At 44.3% G+C, this 18,310-nt stretch overlaps 1 protein-coding gene and 1 long non-coding RNA gene across 8 annotated transcripts in view; one reads left to right on the top strand and one right to left on the bottom strand.

The window, feature by feature from the left end:
• MARK1 (microtubule affinity regulating kinase 1) overlaps positions 1–14,275 on the bottom strand; it is a 56,856-nt gene extending 42,581 nt beyond the window's left edge. For 3 of the 7 annotated variants that reach the window (XM_082758266.1, XM_082758270.1, XM_082758272.1), the window contains exon 1: positions 14,049–14,275. In XM_082758266.1, the coding sequence (XP_082614392.1) occupies positions 14,049–14,099 (51 nt within the window). In that variant the 5' untranslated portion in view covers positions 14,100–14,275. The remainder of the gene's footprint in view (positions 1–14,048) is intronic. The other 4 variants (XM_082758268.1, XM_082758267.1, XM_082758271.1 and 1 more) reach the window with 4 other exon arrangements.
• Positions 13,554–16,975, top strand: LOC309877137. The gene is made up of 3 exons (XR_014317316.1): positions 13,554–13,627; positions 15,945–16,019; positions 16,859–16,975. It is a non-coding gene; the product is annotated as an uncharacterized lncRNA (long non-coding RNA).
• The last annotated feature ends 1,335 nt before the right edge of the window (positions 16,976–18,310 follow it).

Genomic DNA, 18,310 nt, shown 5'->3' with positions numbered 1-18,310 from the left:
AAGAGTGACCAGTTCATAGAGCTAAGCATCTCCCTCGATCACGATCAAACAGCAGCCCTCTGGGCCACCTGAGGTTTCTTCGACAGAAGGCAGAAGAACATCCGCACGGCTAACTAGCGCCAGGCTCCAAATCCCACCTCTTTCTCTCCGAGTTTATAAAATGTGATTTTTTTTTCTCGTCTATTGGATACCTAAGACATATCCGTGCCACAGGAGGCTCACGTGGGGTGACCTCCAGCCCCTGAGCGCAGAAATCCCCAGGCAGCACCACCACCAACCTGGGACCACACCAGCACCATTTTAACCTCTTGTGGAATCACACTGTCTGGGCAGGAACAACAGGAAAATAAAACCTATCATATCACTTTTCTACTTCATAAAAGAGAAAATTAAGTTATTCCTTCAGCAAGCTGGACAGTAGGCCTTAGTCGTTACACTCCCATTACTGGATTCACCAATGATGAATCTATCAAGACAGGTTGCCATCTTTTTATGAAAAGACCATTTTACCTCAAGGTTTTATTAACTTTCTAAAATAAAGCCTGCTGCTAAAAAGCGACATGATGACCAATTACAGTATCCAAACTGAAAGCAATATAAGCTAATTTAGAGGATGGCCACAAAGATGATATGGGGCCTGTAGCATCTCCCCTATGATGAAAGGCTGAGAGACGACCTGGGTCTGTTCATCCTTGAGAAGACTGATAGGTGATCTTATTAATATTTCCAAATATTTTAAGTGTGGGAGACAGAGGGATTTGGCCAACCTCTTTTCAGTGGTTTGTGAGGACAGGACAAGGGGCAATGGACACAAAATGGAGCACAGAAGTTCTGCACAAACACGCAAAGGAACTTCTTCACGGTGAGGGTGATGGAGCCCTGGGACAGGCTGCCCAGGGATGTTGTGGGGTCTCCTTCTCTGGAGATATTCAAGGCCCGTCTGGACGCCTACCTGGGCAGCCTGCTCTGAGGAACCTGCTTTGGCAGGGGGTTGGACCTGATGACCTGTGGAGGTCCCTTCCAACCCCTACAGTTCTGTGATTCTGTGATTGATGCACACGTCCCACAGCATTTCAATTGCAGTTCTCCAATACTGAGGAGGATGTTAGAATAATTTCGGAATACACCTTTGAGATATTCAAAGGAGAGGTAAGGCACTGGCACAGGTTGCCCAGAGAAGCTGTGGATGCCCCATCCCTGGAGGTGTTCAAGGACATGCGGGATGGGCTTTGGGCAGCCTGGCCTGGTGGGAAGTGTTCCTACCCATGGCAGGATGTTGGAATTAGGGGATCTTTAAGGCCCCTTCCAACCTGAACCATTCTGTCATTCCTTTTAAGGAGCTTGAAAATCCAGTTTAAAGGGTACGGAGACTGATCTTAATATTTCCCTTCAAACAACACAATACAAACGTATCCAAAAGTAGTTAGGCAACCTGTTAATTTTGACAGTTAGAAGAGGAAAAACATTGCATGGACTAATAGGGCGTATTTTATGCCTTTCGGGGCACTGGCAAAGGATCCTTCCTTATCGGGAGAGCATGTTCATGGACCTTTGTGCTAGAGGTTACCAGCTTAACTTCATTACACATCAGGCTTGCCAGTATTTCCTGGTGCACCTCGCTGCAGCAAGGCCTTCTGATGTCAGTAGCAAGTCTTGCCTCAGAGGACTGAAGTGCAAAGTGTCTCCTGGACACCCTCAGCCACCAAGATGCAGTTTTAAGACAGGATTTTATCAGACTCAGCATTCTGCAGACACATTTTTTTCGTAAGCATTGATACAAAGTTTGACTTTCTGAGGAGAGCAAATAATGTATCTTTGGCTCAGGAAAATCAGCTGCCTTCTAAAAGAAGGCTCCCCGATAGATGATTTAGTCTGTTTTAATAGCAGTGTTAATATCAGATCAGAAAACATGGACTTAGTTGGACTGTAGTAACAATTTACCTACATGTGGGTAATGCTACAGCATATTTCAGCTTAGCAAATATCTTCCCAGACTTGCACAGATTTACGCTTAACTTTAAGCTGTCCAAACACAGTCTGCCCCTTGGACCAGCTTATATCTTACAACCCAAGAGCGTGCTCTGAGCAGTGCTCAGACAACAATCTCCTCAGAGCCTCTTGTTTCTACACTCATGCAATCATGCATCTTTTAACCTTTGGGCTTCAGTTATTTAACATTACAGGCTACCACAATTTAGGGAAGGAAAAAAAAAAGGAAAAAAGCAGCCAACAGCAATATACCACAAAGATTTTGCAAAGTACGTACTATAGCTAAAAATAGTATTTCCTTATATGTTTTAAACAGGCTGACACAGTAATACAGTAGATTATGAATATTAACAGGCACACATATACTGCAGACATCTGTCAATGTATTGAATTCAAGCCATGAACAGAAGTTACGTGCAAGCACTGAAAAGAAATGCAAAAGCCAAGCCCAAGAGAAAGACCGAGCATAACTAATGAAATAGTCCAGGTTACAAAACTCACCAAAAGACGGGAAAGAAAAAACACTGCAGGATGCAAAGAAAATACTGAAAACAACATATGCTGGATTTACTGTCCATTAAAATAAATAGGTAAGAAAATTTGGAAGAAATGTTATATGTGTGCGTGTTTATATATATATATATATATATATATATATATATATATATATATGGATGAAGCTTAAGAATATAAAGAATTTCTGATTAAAGGGTCAAACAAAAACTAACACTTATTCAAAGCAAACGCAGACATAAAAAGAAACACCCAATCCAACAACAGAAAAAAATATTTTACAAAAAAATTGCTATGGCTTTCTCTCTCCAGTCCTTGACAGTCTGTGTGTGAGGAATCGCAGATCCCCAGCCACGGCCTTCTGACACTAACTCCCTGCCTGCAAGATGTCAAGGTCAGGCATTTCCAGACTCCTTTATCAGGACAGTGAGGGACAGCAAATAGCTGGCAGCAGCAATGGCAGCTTCCAGCTCGCTGTAAGCAGAGGCAGCTCTTGGCAATCTCTGGAACTGGTCATGCTTTGAACCAGCTTGGCAAGCAGTACAGCACTGCATTTTACAGTTTGGGACTCTCCAGTTTAAGTGGCTTGCTTGATCAGATGGTGTCTCATATTAAAGCAGGAATTAATTTAATTCAGTCATAAGGAAGGGCAAGTGAGGAAAGCAGAAATCCCGGGAACCTGAGGACAGTGTCAGCAGGTCACAGAAACTACCAATCCCCCTTTCAGGGTCTGGGAATCCATCCTCAAAACTTTATAAGGAGAGCTGTCCTTACACACATTGGAGATGGCTATCACTGCGTTGTTCCAAGCCTCGGGATGGGTCAGTCAGTAATGCTCTCTCTTACCACCAGCAGTCCTAAGATGCTCCTTGCCTCTAGGGAGATGCAATCACAATGTTGCAATGCCTGAATCATTGCAAGCTAACTGAACTCAGTCTGTATTTTCTTCCTTCAATTTACCGAATTAACTACTAAGCCTTCCATTTCCAGGGATGTGAGCTCTCATGTTAGGTATCTTTCTCTTTTCACCAAGCAGACAACAAAGAAGCTGTTCATGTTCCACCTGACATGAAGCTAGGCAGAGCTTTCTGTCCTTTCTCAAAAATTATCTGGAGGTAAAAACTTTACTACGACCTGTCAATGTACTTTCCAGTCTCCCAATTCACTTCCTTCTTTGTTCTGCTGCTCTCCCACTGAGCTAGTCTTGGAAATACCTCCAATGAAACCAAGATAATATTAGGAAAACAGCTCATGCACCATTCATGTTTCACTTTATTATACATAACTTTAGTCTGATAGTCAACTGTTCCATTTAGTTTAGCCTCTCCAGATTAAGAACTATTATATGAAAGGGAAAAGAACAAACAGATGGATACAGAAGTGCAGTTTGTCTCTTCTGTGCTACTCCTGACACCACTCACTTTGAAAATAATTCTTTTTAAACAAGATATTACATGCCAGTAGGAAAAGGATTTAGTGAGCAATGTTGAAAAAGCTGGTAGACAATACCAAAACATGAATTTCCCCAAAAGGTCACACAACCAAAAATAAATAAAATCCTCTAGCATTTCAAAAATGTGTAACTTGATTTTGATATAAGCACTATATTTCTGCAGCCATCAGATAAGTGAGAATAACTTTATTAAAAAGGACCTTTAAATGCAGTTTATTTCATCAGCCGTCTTTTCTTCGCAGAGGTTGAGCCACCAGGTTTCTCTCATCCTGTTCACAAACACCACTGCAGCCACTCTGATAACAAGGTCTTGAATTGCCAATTCCAGCATCTATATTAGATCGATCCTCATTGCTCATACCAACTTTCTATCGATAAGATTGCTCTGGACTATGCAGCAGACGGAGCAAGATTTTCATTGTGAAGTGCTCTTGTATACTTTCTATATGCATCTTATGGTCCATCACTGGAAGACAGAACTCTAAAAAGAAGGCAGCCTTGTTTAATACCGAATTAAGAGAAACAAATTTGAAAAGCTACTGTATGTATGTACACATGGTTAAGACTGCTCGGAGACAGTATTGCTAATAATTTTTGTATAAATTTCATTGTGTTTAATGACTACAATTGCCGCTCCTTCTAGAGTCTGATCTTATGGAGAAAATGCTATTTTAACTCCATCAAGTAACAATATTTTCCTGATTTTTTTTTTTTTAACCACCAGTAGACAGTCCCTACTACAGTAATTGCATGAGGAAGAAAACCTGATTACTGTTAGAAAAAAAAATAAATAATTCTAAATAAAAACCCAAGTGCTGTAGAGAATTCTATTGCCTTCAATCAATACTACTATCTGAAATAGAGACGAGCAAATACATGTACATTGCACATGCAATCCATTTGAGGAAAACTACCATATCCTCTGTAAAAACTCAACATAGCATTTAGCACAGTCCCGTAATTTCCATGGCACAAATCAGACTCTTCTTAATGTGCAAGGGTCTCTGAGTTTTTGAACTATGCCTCTGCTTATTTTAAGTAATGACAGAAACATCTAAGAATTAGAAAGATACTTATATACAACTGAGGCCAAGCATGCACTCTCGAAAGGAATTTCAGATATTTACTGTTTAAGCGCAAGTAATTTACGCTGCTGCTACACATAGTGCAGTATCTCCTACACTTAGCTCCCCTAGCTCTGCACTTCTCTCACAATACATTCCTGACATATCATCTGAGTTCACAATGGAAACCTCCCTCCACAGAGGACATTATAAAATTGTACATCCTTCCTGACTTATCATTACAAAACCTTGGTTACTCTCAGCTGTCACCTAAGAGAATAAAGCACAGTAACCCTACTGGGGGGCAAAAGGAAATGTAAAGTGGGAAACATACAGTACCTCTAAGAGGCAAATATTTAAAGCTGTAATAATCTTTTTTGCTAGTACCTTCAGAAATTGCCCCCAAAACAAAGCCAACTCCCCCCAACCAACCCAAGGCAAAGCATTTATTCTCTCCCTTTAACTTTGCGACTCAGATCATTCCCATACTCCTTGAGATCCAAACAAAAGGACGCTGCTCAAAGAATAACCAGGAGACACACTACACGGCTTTAGTAAAGCTCTATTGATTTTGGTTATGTCACGAGCAAAACTGGAAAAGGTCCCAGAAAGAGTGAGAAGCACAAGGAAGTTGGCAACAGCTATGCAATCTCCAGCACAAAAGCACTTAAGTAAGCAAAATGTAGGGAAAAACAAAGAGGGGAGGGGAAAAGGTGATAAAAATAGGAAATTACAGGTATTAAGTGGCCAGCAGCTTAATGAACACGGATTGACGGAATCTCAGAAAGATGGATATTGGGAAATATGTCATGAAAAAGGGGCTGTGACAGCAGGTTAGCAACTATCACTAGGTTTAAAATGACCCTGATCAAATATTTGAGGGACTAAATAATAAAACTGCTCCAAGTAATAACCCTTAAGAAGACAATTAAGAGGCCTTCTCCACTCTGAAAAAGGTAGCTGCTTAAATGCAAGTAAAAAGCATTTTTCTTTATTTTTATTTCACTCTCTTGCTAAGTACACGGCTGAGATGGAAAAGATGCAACCCAACATTAGCAAAAGGAGGAAGCCAGGAGGAAAGGCTCCACGGCAGCTGAAAATAGCCCTCAACCACTGTGACTCAGGCTGCGTCTTCACTCTGAAGGTGTGTGTGTGTGTGTTCAGTGCACCGCCAGCAAGGCGTGGGTCCTCCCCCAGAAGGGCAGCAGCACTACAGGTTCTGCCACGAGGTTAGCCTGGGGCAGGAGCCTTTCCTGCAAGCCCTGCTGGAGCCCCGTCTATCCAAAAGCTCATCTGGTTTCTCCAACCACATCTAGCTAATACAAGATAGCACCTAACAACCTCGACTAATTTTGTCTCTACTTGAGATTTTAAAGTTATCATGCACTGCTATTACTTTATAATACAAAAACAATTAGGCTGTCACCAGTGATATCAGCATTATCTGCTCTCGCAAAGGACTGCCATAGGCTACCCAGTAACTCCGTAAGCTCAACAGCACTTTCCGTCAGAGGCGAAGAAGTTGTAACCTCTAATTTTTCAAGCCATCGACCTTACAACTATATTTGTTTAAAATACAGTACTGCAACACAACTAGGAAAAGCTCCTCATGCTGAATCTATAATATGTTTTGTGGAAGGGTTTCCATTCTCTCCTCAGTGCAAGTCAACCTTGCTGATCTATCTTTACCTGAGAAATCCTCGGGACTGTGACTACACGTATCCAGCTAATATAGCTACTGGACATGTAAAACGACTTAATTTAAAGAAAGGTTTACTGCTCATTTTTCTATGTGCTTCTTTGGATTTGATATACACCTTGGAACTGAAAACATAGCCCCCCTCCTTTTTGTTTTCCAAAGCACATTGGCACATTGGATTGTTTTATTATGAGTGCAGGTTTCTGTAACATCCTCCATTTTTTGCAAAATGTCATGAACTTGAAACAGCTGGCACACAAAGGGTCAGGAGGCAGGGATACTGAGCCCTTGTATCTTGATCTGCTCAGGAGTCTTCACAGAAGTCATTTTGATGGAAAACCACATTAACGCCAACAAGATAAGCAGAGCGCAGGCCACTTCTGATGGTTTCACCCACAGCCTACACCTAAAGTGTTCCACAAGCACAGGAATGGCAAGATAAAAGAAGCAAAATGACTTTTACTGGATCCAAATAAAACAGCAAAGAAAAAACAAAAGAGACGTGAACACACAGACACCACCTTTATTTCAGCAGAACAGAAAGCCTGCTTACCAACGATTTAAGTGAATGTAGAAGTGCTGGTAGATCAGCTGTCCTGTTAAAATTAAGAATTTTAGAATAACAATGATCCTATGTTCTCCACAGATGCACAGAAAACCTGCACTTTGGGGTTTTACATAAGTACACTCTATTGATCGCTCATTACAATCTAACCCATGGCACTGCTCCACGAGCACGTCCAGCCCATTGCCTTAAAGATTAATTGTAACCCGGCTGATTTTTAACTGTGCGGATGCCTTACTACGAATGTAAACACACATTTTTCAGCCTAAGTGGGTGTTTCCCATGAAAGCTTACATAAAGAAACCCCTGACTAAATGCTCACCTGAAAAAAGTGTGTTTTTCTACTGTCATGTCAGTTCACAAAGAAGCAGAGAGAGTACTTGCCAATGCTCCTGCCTTAAACTATTTTACCATGATTGTTAAAGCAAGTTTGGTCACTACTTGGGTAAAACAAGATGAAATTTGGAAATGAAATTGGAATTTTTACCCATAGCTTCACTAGGATGCCCACCGGAACTTTGCCTAAACTGCATCATCACCAATGAGCTGTAAACTGACACAGATCTCAGCAATCCTTCAATGTCACTTTTTTTTTTTTTTTTTTTAGCTATTTATTCTATTAAGTCACAGAAAAAAAAAAAAAAAAAAAAAGCAAGGAAACTTCTTTCTTAGATGAAATATTACCTTCTGCATTTAAAATTCACAGTTCAGAACTGAGCAGAAAGAACATAAAAATGTTGATTTACAATCTGAAAAAAGTGAAAAAATGTTAACAAGCAAAGGCTTGCTAGTAACTGTGGAGAAAGAGCTTATTATTAAGATTCAGATTCAGTTGCATTATGTTCATTATGCTGCGGGATATGAATGTTTCGATGGAACTTTCCTGCTTTCTTTGTTGTTTTCAAAAATATTCGACTGGACACCATTTCTTCTTAATTTACCACTACCTAAAGAGGAGCAAACATTCAAGACTAAAGACCAAGAATTACTGAAGTCATTAAAAAAAATGGTGATTATGAAATTCCAGAAAGATAAAAATCATATACAAAAAGCAAGCATTGTTTCCAACAACAGAAATCAACAGATCACATCATGACCACAATACAAATAAGCAAAGTTTGAAACACACCACTGTCTGCAGCAACTTAGTCGCAGCATATTTAACCTGGAGGGCAGCATAGAGCATAAACGTATATTTAAAAAGAGGGGAAAAAGAGTCATAGCTACTAATAGATAATATCTAAACACCAGTGATAAAATGCTTTCTCTGTGATATCACTAAACATTTGAAAGGTTTGCTCAACCTCTCAAGTTGTTAGCAGTGCAATTTGTGGTGCAAATAAAGTCCTGAAACAGATTTCTAGCTCCACGTTAACAGTAATCTCTGTCCTAATTACACAATAGTTTCTCATTAAATCTGCTCTGCTGAAAAAGTTTTAGAAGTTCTATCAAATATCAGTAAGATTTCAAGAGTAGATCTACACTAAATTCTGAGAACAAGAAACCTGCAAGTGCAAATAAAAGTCACTGATCAAGAACATGCACTTAAAATAAAAATGAAATACTACTTTTCTTGGGTTTAAGCTATTGGTATCAGGATGTAGCAGGAGCTCCTTCAGCTTGATAGCAGCAACTGTCATGTAGTTGCAGTGTACCACATATATAGTAAAAACATTAATTTCCAAACAGAATTGTGTACTATTAAAAAAAAAATCCTGTCTTTACTGATCATTAAAACATTTTAAGTGCAGAGATGGAAAATAAAAAGCTGTACTAACACACAGTAAGTCTGCAGGATGAAGAAAGGATGATGGCAGAGGCACCCTTCCCAAGGCTACGGGGATCTTAACCTCATTGTTCTTGTTACGCATTTCACTCCCCTGCCCATGTAAGTCTAGTTTTCAGAAGACCAGCCACAAACAATCCAATGTTATGTTTACCTATGAACCTCCAAAAACCCATGAAGTATGAAATGACATCAGCAGTACAATCAAACTGCATTAACTCTTTCTAAACTGCAACAGCACGTTCAGTTGTGACACCTAGGAAGAACACTGAAGCATGAAATGAGATTGTACACAGGCAGATCTGTTCCAAAATATGTGCCTTTACAGGAAGGGAGAAGAAGGACACTAAACACGTGCACCACCTGTCCCAGCTGCGATTCCTGCAGAAGGTTAAATGCGAAGCGGTTAACACACTTTGTAACAAAATGAACCTTGCTCTCTCCTTTGTGCTTACTGCTGGAGCTAAACATGTGTTTTCCCCCACAACGTAGGAGCTTGCTCAAGACTTGAACCAAAAAAAAAAATAAAAGCAGAAAGAAAACACAAACCTTCAAAGTGAGATTAGGAGAGCATGCCCTGTTCTTACCATTCAAACAAACATATGGCCTAATGGAGTTCTTATGATCAAGAAAACTCATCTTGCATGGAAAAAACACAGACATTCTCCACTTTGCTAAAGCCCATCTCTTGTGGATAAGAAAGATACAGCTGTACTCTTGAACCCACAAGGCCTGGAAACTAGGCCATTCTTCTGCTTAAGGCACTGAAAGAAAGAATTCTTGTCAGATACTTTCTCCCACGCCCCCTCCGTCCAAATCAAAACCATGTGTTCTTATTGTGCAAAAGCAAATCCAGGCAAAAAAAAAATTAAACATGGTATAATTATTATTTCCCTGACCTCACCACTTCATTCCATCCTCTTATCTCTTGCCCCGTTCAATTTGTTTCCCTCTAAAAATGCAGCTGTCTCCCAGCCTCCGCTATCAGCGAGCCATCCTTCACCACACCTGCTTTAGCTGGCATCTCAGACATCACCCTGCCCTCGCTAGCCTGCAGCGGGGTGTGCGTGTGTCAGAATTATCACAATTAGTTCTATGATAATGTAGTTGATCGCATGACTGTAAGTCGCTGTGTTATCATGCCTTAACCCCCCCCTGCCATGACATCTCTGAATCACTCTGACAGGGCACTGGCTGGGTAAGGCACGCTGCAGTTCCTACGTTCCTCCTCAGCTCCAGCCAGCCTTATCAGCTGGCTCTCCCGCCTTGTTTGTTCCTTCTCCTCCAGTAAACACGCGCCATCTCCGGAGCAGGATGTACCAACTTCTGCATGCCTGAAAAGTACAAGGCAAAACAGTTCCCTGGGCCTTCGCTGGGAGTGGTGACGCCACAGCACAAAGAGAGTCCCGGCACACTTCCACAAGTAAGAGTAAGAGCTTCAAAAGACTGAATGACATTTACCAACAAATTTAAATAAATAAATAAATAATACACCAGCCTACAAGGCCTTTATGTCAGAAGAAGCAAAATACAGCCTTCTCATTTTTATTAATTTTAAAAAGCAAGTGGCATACAGCCTACCACTGCAATTCCACGTGTCTTTCCTTATACAGAACTCTCAGAAAGCATTCAAGATCATGTATTACCTGCACCCTTCTTTTCTCTTACTGTAATTCATGAAGAATGTTCCCCAATTTAAGCACTTCATACAGTACAATATGAAGGAGAAAACACAAAAGCCTCAATAGCAACTCAATGAAAACAAAAGAGCTACAACAAGCTCAGAGCTTTAGATTCTTATCCCTCTCCTCCTCCAGCCTCAGCAGAGATGGGAAGCTCCATTCACCCAAACTAACCCCAACTCCAACTGTCTGAATGCCCTGAAACATTACCTACAGCAGCCTACACATCACTATCAAGAGGAAACCATAGTTACACATACGAAATCAAATCGCAGGAAAGTGTTTACTTTCAATACTACTCTTACCCCTCCTTTCAAAAAAAGAAAGCTGATAATAGGCATGAAAATAATGTTTAATGCACTGCCTCTACCCATCAATTTTCCTCAGCTTTCCCAATAAACCATTCAATAAGAAAAAATGTTTGACAATCATACCATATTTTGTTTCCTTAAACATAGCTATGGTGAAACAGAAGTAAAATTTCCAGCGCAAAACACTGAGGGGCACATGCGTTAGAAAAATTAAACATCGCACTGGGAGATGAAAAGAACAGCAAAAAGGAAAAAAAAGATTGGGTGTGAATTTGTATAATGCAGGCCTATCAGTTATACACATACTGACTGTTTCATGATGACTGCTCCCCTCCACCTGTTGTTTGTCCATTGCCATTGGTCCTCCTTCCTTTCACTCAAGCTGGCTGATAAGAATTTATCAGGTAACCTGCTGCATGACCCTACCCCTTCTGGACTACTGTCAAAGGGCACTGCGGTGTAAAAGGCACAACCAGTTACGGAACCGTGCGCTGTTTTCACACATCCAGCCAGGAACTCTCACAATTCTTCAAGGGGAGTATATTCTTATGACAGGTGCTCTGTCCAATTTTATTATTTCGTTCAAATGACAGAACACACGCTTGCATACTTATTGAGAACAGTTTACATTGAAATATATACAAAAATACACATAACTTTTTCTTTTCTTCTTAAGAACAAGAAAAAAAAAACAGAACAGGGAAAGCAGCTGCCAAGAGCCCGGGGGTGGCAGTGGTAGGGTAGCTCCCAATGATTTCATGCAACGATCTCACACCATGTGCAAAGCACAGCTGGACGCGGACGTAGATTTGTACTCAGACCCATCAATCAGCTCTCTCCGGGATGCAGAGCTACAATCTATCCCTTGAGAGTCACACAATGGAGCAACATTTCTGAGAGATGGCCACAAGGAAGGAAGAAAAGATTGCTACCCAGAAGATCACCATTAACTGCACAACTTCTGAGAGCTTCGCTAATATATGTGCTTGGGAATTGCAGATATGCACTACAAAGAGGGAGTCAGTTCACCAGGCCAAGAACACTCAGACTTACCCTGCTCTAATTTAACTCCTGCTTTCCCAGCCCCTCTCTTTTAAGTAACTTCTCCCGGCAGATGCAGCGCCTTGCCACCCCAGCTACCAGAGCTCACCAGCTAACCTCTGAGCATCAAGGCCCATCAGCACAAACACTCTGCCCGTCCATTAGTGCTTATTAACAGGAGGAAGCACATTAAGAGTAAATTAAGCGTCTCACCTCACCCTGACAGAGTCCATTTTAAACCAAGGAATTATGCTGTCCCCGAAGTCAACAACAGGCCAGCTCCTTCTTCCCACACCTGCCACTTTAGCCAAAGCTCTTGGGCAAGGGCAACCAGCAGTACCCAAGGGGGCTTCCCCAATGCCCAGAGGGCAGAGGTGACAAAAGCCTTGAGGAACCCTACCCCAAAACCCAGCAGACACCCTGCTAACAGCAGCACAAGAATCACTTTGTGCAGATTTGGGAACGTACTGCTGCACAGCTCTTTACAGTCTGTCTGACCAAGTATTATATTTGTTAGTATTAGGTTACAGACTTACAGCAAGATTTTCAGTAGCAAATGTGTAATTTTGTGGACTTTGATATCCTGTACACACCTGATTTTTAGACACCCTTGCCTTCTCTAAAATAAATAAAAAAAATATCCTTACTTACATCTGGTTGTCAAAATAGAGCATTCAAAACCGGCACATTTTCTAAATGAACTACCAACAGTTTAATTGAAGTTTTCATTCTACAGAAGTTGATGATGTTTGAAAATATTTCCATTTGCCTTCTGTAAACGCACTTTGCAAGTCTTATGCACTGTATTACTGGATACATGCATAAATATTTCTTATCTCTTCCTGTCATCTACCCCTTGTCTACATTCCTATATACATTTGAAATGGAAACTCCTAAGTAACACGCATCACTCAAACTTGGGCCTTGTCATTTAATTAAATCTAAATATTCATTTTCATCTCAAGGACTTGCTTCCATTCTGACACTAATAGAGGACTCATCAGTCCATGAATGAATAGAAAGGACAGACCAAATGGATCTATCTGCTCGCTTTAAGCTTTAACTGGGAACCACACAGCCACGGCCTCGTCAATTACACTTACACTGAGCAACTGAAACTGAAGCCTTCGTTCCTTTAACTATATTCCTGGTACCTTCACCTCCTAATGTCTCTGCTCCTATTTACTCTTCATTTCTCCTAATTCAGTGACCTACTCAGCAGACGCTGCCTCTTCGCCTTGCACACAACCAGGCCCTGGCGCTGGCTGGAGCCCGCAGCCCTGGCAGGACCGCTCTGCTGCGGCCCACCTGCCCGCCTCCCCGCGCTCCTCACTGATCGCTTTCCGTCAACCTACAGGCCGGGTAAAATTGCCTGTGTGAAATTTCATATGACTGCTCCTGCCGCTCCTGCCACTTTTCCCGAAGGCAACTAACGATATCGAGGGCGCATGCCGAGCATACCTCGTTTAATCTCGGTTCCCTCACCTAAGAGGAACATTTCACACCTCCCATCCCACCGCCTGGGTAAGCGATCGCACCGGGCGGCCAGGGCCAGACAAAGTCCGGGACTTTGGGGGATTTCTCGGGCGCTCTGCTCCGAGGCAGCGGGGCCGTTCCCCGCAGGAACCCCGCCACAAAGCGCCCGCCACCCCACCGCGGCGCGGAGGAAGGGCGCAGGGACGGTGCAGCCGAGCACAAAGGCAGGCACCAAACAAGCCGGCGGGCAGGGAGCGGGGCCGGGCACACGGCACACGGCACACGGCCTCCCCACGGCGCCACACAAAGCCAGGCAGCGGCAGGCCGGCAGCAACAGGCCGGCAGCAGCCCACCGCCAAGGTGCGCCCCAAACAAAGGGCGGCGCAGCGCAGCCGGGCGGGGAGGCCTCTCCCCGGTGCGGCTGGGGGCAGGGGCAGGGGCAGGGTCCGGGGGGTGGGGGTGGACTCACGTTCTCCGCGTCCCGCTCGTTGACGGTGGGCAGCGGCGTGCGGGTGGACATCTTGCGAGCCGGGAGGGGGCGGTGGGGCCGCCCGCTCAGCTTAGGCCGCGCAGCCCCGCCGGCAGCCGGGCGCTCCGGGCGGGCCGGGCCTCCTGCCGCCCGCCGGCCCCGCTAGGCGCCCGGCGCCATGGCCGCGCCCGCCCTCCCGCCCCCTTCACCGCCGCAGCCACCGGGCTCCGGGCTCCGGGCTCCGGGCTCCGCGCAGCTCGGCCGCACGGCCCCTCCTTCCCCGCCCGCTGCCCGCTCAGGTGAGCGGCCGGCAGCGCAGGGCGGCCACGGCGCCTCCTCGCAGCATCCGGCAGCGGCTCCTCCTCCTCCTCCTCCTCCTCCTCCTCCTCCCGCCGCGGCCTTCCCCGTCCCTCCTCCTCCTCCTTCTCCTCCTCCTCCTCCTCCTCCTCCTGCTGCCCGGCCTCGGCCTCGAGGAGGCTGGCAGCACCTGCCCGCATCTAGGCGTGTGTGTGCCCCCCGGCCGCCATCCGCCCACCCGCTCCTGGCCGGGCCCTCGGAGGCTCAGCTGGTGAGCTCATGGGCTTGAAATTAGAAACACGCACGCTTTTTTTTTTTTTTTTTTTTTTTTTGTTTTGTTTTTGTTTTTGTTTTTGTTTTGGTCCCTGGAGAAGTTGGTGGTGTTTACGCGGCAACAGCGTTTGGTACGAAACCGGCCAGCCCCCTCTAAAAATAATCCGGGAAAATGAAAAAGCGCCCCACCGCCAGAACCAAAAGGAAGACAGTGTGCCTGAATTTCCATTGCGACGACTCAGGGTTTTCATAGCCGAGTTTGTAAACGTGTTAATAAACTCAGCAAACAATCCTTAGTCTCAAAAACTATTTACAAAATATTCCAGAGTGCACTTGATACACTGCACACCTGTCTCCAGGAAGCCCTTACACACTTGTGAAAGGAGGTACTTTGTTATTTTTTACCTATAAATGTGTTTAGTTCTGGCTGATTTACCTCTGGTGTCATTCAGGAGGTACCCCAAGCCTAAAAACAGCCTCAGCAACTGCTCAGCCGACACCAGTTTTCCAGATGTTTGGGAGAACAGCCCTTCCTCTGCTGCTGACACACGCACACACAGAGGACATCTCCGTGTTAGCCCAGTCTTTCTTTGCACACTCAGCATCACGTTGCTCTGAGCATGCATGATTTGTCTGTCTGGAAAGGCAGAGCTTCCCAGCTGGTCCTCAGCTCAAAGCCTCTGAAATCTTGGTGAGCGCCTCAGCAAGCTCCTAGATCATTGCTGGCACTACTGACTGCGAGGAGACTTTCACAACCCTTCATTTTTATGGGAACAAAATAAGCCAAGATTGGGTTTACTCGGGGTAAACAACCGTGGTCTCACCAGCAAGCCAAAACAAGTTTGTTGACAAACTGGATATTAACCCAGTTTGGTTGCTTAGCTCATCAAAATGCGCTCACTTTTATCCCAAATAAGTACAAGGCTGTGTCTAGGGCTGTGTGTGGGGCCTGGCTCTGCAACCCTTCCTTGGTCACTGCTCCCCCCGATGCCAGCCCGCCGTGGTATGGATTTGTCTGTGTGCTTGTGGTCAGCGAAGAAAGCAGTGTAAACTCAAATGTTTTCTAAATGTATTTAATGGCACCACTGGCTAAGGGAAAGCTTCGAAAGACTTCCTGCCTTGCAGCTTGAATGTTTCAGCCAGTAAGACATATGAACATGTTGGTTCATCAGAAATTAAAAATACATAATAATTCCTGTTACCTGCAGACCTGCTTTGCAGTTGTTTTGGCCATGGTTGTTACTCTTATCACCTGCGTCTTTCACAGTAATAAGGTCACCCATTTGTTTAAAAGCTTGGTCTAATTTTTTTTGGTTATCATTACAGGCCTTTCCACCCTCCAGTGAGAAAATGCAGAGAGGGCAGCTGAGGAGCTGTATGGAGGAGCAAGCAGCTACAGAGGTAATGCTGCCATCCCTCACCTGTTCTCTGGAGAGACAAAGCTCCACATGGGCAATGGGCTGAGCACAAAAATAGCCTGCAAGAAGGATGCTCTGAACTGTCAGAGACCTGCCCTAAAATATGCAGAAAGTTATTGCTGCTCCAAGCAGCATTAACTCCCACTCCATGCCCAGCGTGAGTCACAAAGCGCAGGCAGGGCTGGGATGCCAGCAACAGCAGAGCTCCGCACTCAGCCTCTGCAGGGACGGAGGGCTGCGAGCAGCACGCTGCAAGCCCAAAGCTATCATTTGGAGAAGGTGGGAAGGCAGCAGGAGTGTTGCTCTTAGGATCCGTGTTTTGAGAGGCTGGAGGAAGTCTTTACTTCTCTCATCACAAGTGAGAGGAACACACTCGTGTAAATAGGCAGATTTGGGATGGATCTCAACTTTTAGCCCAAGCTCTAAGAAACTTGCATAGGCCCCTACTCGAGCCTGGGTGAGTACCTGTTTTTGTTTTATTCCTGGCTGCTTGTTAGGCAAAGGGAGAGGAGGCAGAGTACAAGATGTAAGCTCCTACACCGTTATTAGTCTGAAAAGTGCTAATTCTCCACATTTTTCCCAGAAATATCACATTTATTTATGACCAGACAACTTTGTTTAGTAAGGAAATTAAGGTGTCAGTTGGCTCTGTAGGCACTTGTCCATCCCAAGGGGAGCTCCAGCAGTGAGTCAGCTTCAGCTTCTTGGCTTATAGGCAAATGGACTCATTGCCTTGTGTCTTGTTGAAGCAAAGCCCAAATGTCTTGTCCTTCAAGAAGCCAGCTGGCTGCTTCTGAGGCCCACTTTACTTTGTGTTCTCAGGGATGTGCCGGCTGGGAGCCACGTACAGGCAAGCGCAAGCACAGAAATGTCTCCCCAGCATGAGCCTACTGCCTTGGGATCTGCCTGGGATGGCCTGGAGCCTTTTACAATGCATTAGGTAACTGGGTTGAACTTCAGGGTTGGAGGGTGGATGTTCCACCACCTTAACCCTGAGTATTATCCACAACTGTACTAGCAATTTCAGGCACTAACCTGAATGAACTTTTTTTTCCCCCCAAATTTTCCAAATCTGATTCTCAATATCAAGTGGGTGAGGCTCAGAAATAACACAGTGATTGTGTGACCGCTTGAATGTGAACAAAATAGACCTAAATCTTGGTCTTTATTGCCTTTCATTATACCGGAACATCTACTATATAGTGAAAAATAAAATGAAAGACCTGAAAAAGGAAGGTCCTGAGGGAATTGTCAGGTGAAGTTGCTAAGTCACTGTCCATCGTATCTGAGACGTCATGGCAGTCCTGTGAAGTTCCCATTGAGTGGAAGAGGGGAAACATTGCCCCCATTTTTAAAAAGGGAAAAAAGGAAGACCCAGGGAACTATACAGGCCAGTCAGTGTCACCTCTGTGCCCAGCAAGAGCATGAAACAGTTCCTCTAGGAAACTGTACAAAAGCACACAGAAAATAAGGAGGTGATTGGTGACAGCCAACATGGCTTCACTAAGGGCAGATCATGCCTGGAGGTCTTCTATGATGGGGTTACAGCATTGGTGAATAGGGGAAGAGCAACTGACATCATCTATGTGGACTTGTGCAAAGCATTTGACACTGTCCTGCACGACATTGTTGCCTCTAACTTGGAGAGACATGGATTTGATGGATGGACCGCTTGGTGGGTAAGGAATTAGCTGGATGGTCGCACTTTCTTACAGTCATGCTTGAAGGCTCAATATCCAGGTAGATATTGAAGTGATTCTCCCCCTCTACTCCGATCTTGTGAGACCCCACCTGGAGTTCTGCATTCAACTCCAGAGCCCCCAGCACAAGAAAGACAGACCTGTTGGAGCAAGTCCAGAGAAAGGCCATGAGGGTGATCAGAGGGCTGGAGCACCTCTCCTATGAAGACAGCTGAGAGAGCTGGGTTAATTTAGCCTAGAGAAGGGAAGGTTCTGGGGGACCTTATAGTGGCTTTCCAGTATTGAAAGGGGACCTACATTAAAGCTGGGGAGGGACTTTTTATGAGGGAGTGTAGAGTTAATACAAGGGACAATGGTTTTAAACTAAAAGAAAGTAGGTTTAGATTAGATATGAGGAAGAAAATCTTGCTTATGAGGATGTTGAGGCACTGGCACAGGTTACGCATAGAAGCTGTGGATGCCCCATCCATGTAAGTGCTCAAGACCAGGTTGGATGGGGCTTTGAGCAACCTGGTCTAGTAGGAGGTGTCCCTGCCCATGACAGGGGGGTTGGACTAGATCATCTTTAAAGATC

This window comes from Aythya marila (genome assembly GCF_965140915.1).
Source record: "Aythya marila genome assembly, chromosome: 3".
NCBI lineage: Eukaryota > Metazoa > Chordata > Aves > Anseriformes > Anatidae > Aythya > Aythya marila.
Note: the sequence above shows the minus strand (reverse complement) of the source record. Positions and strands in the feature narration are given on the sequence as shown.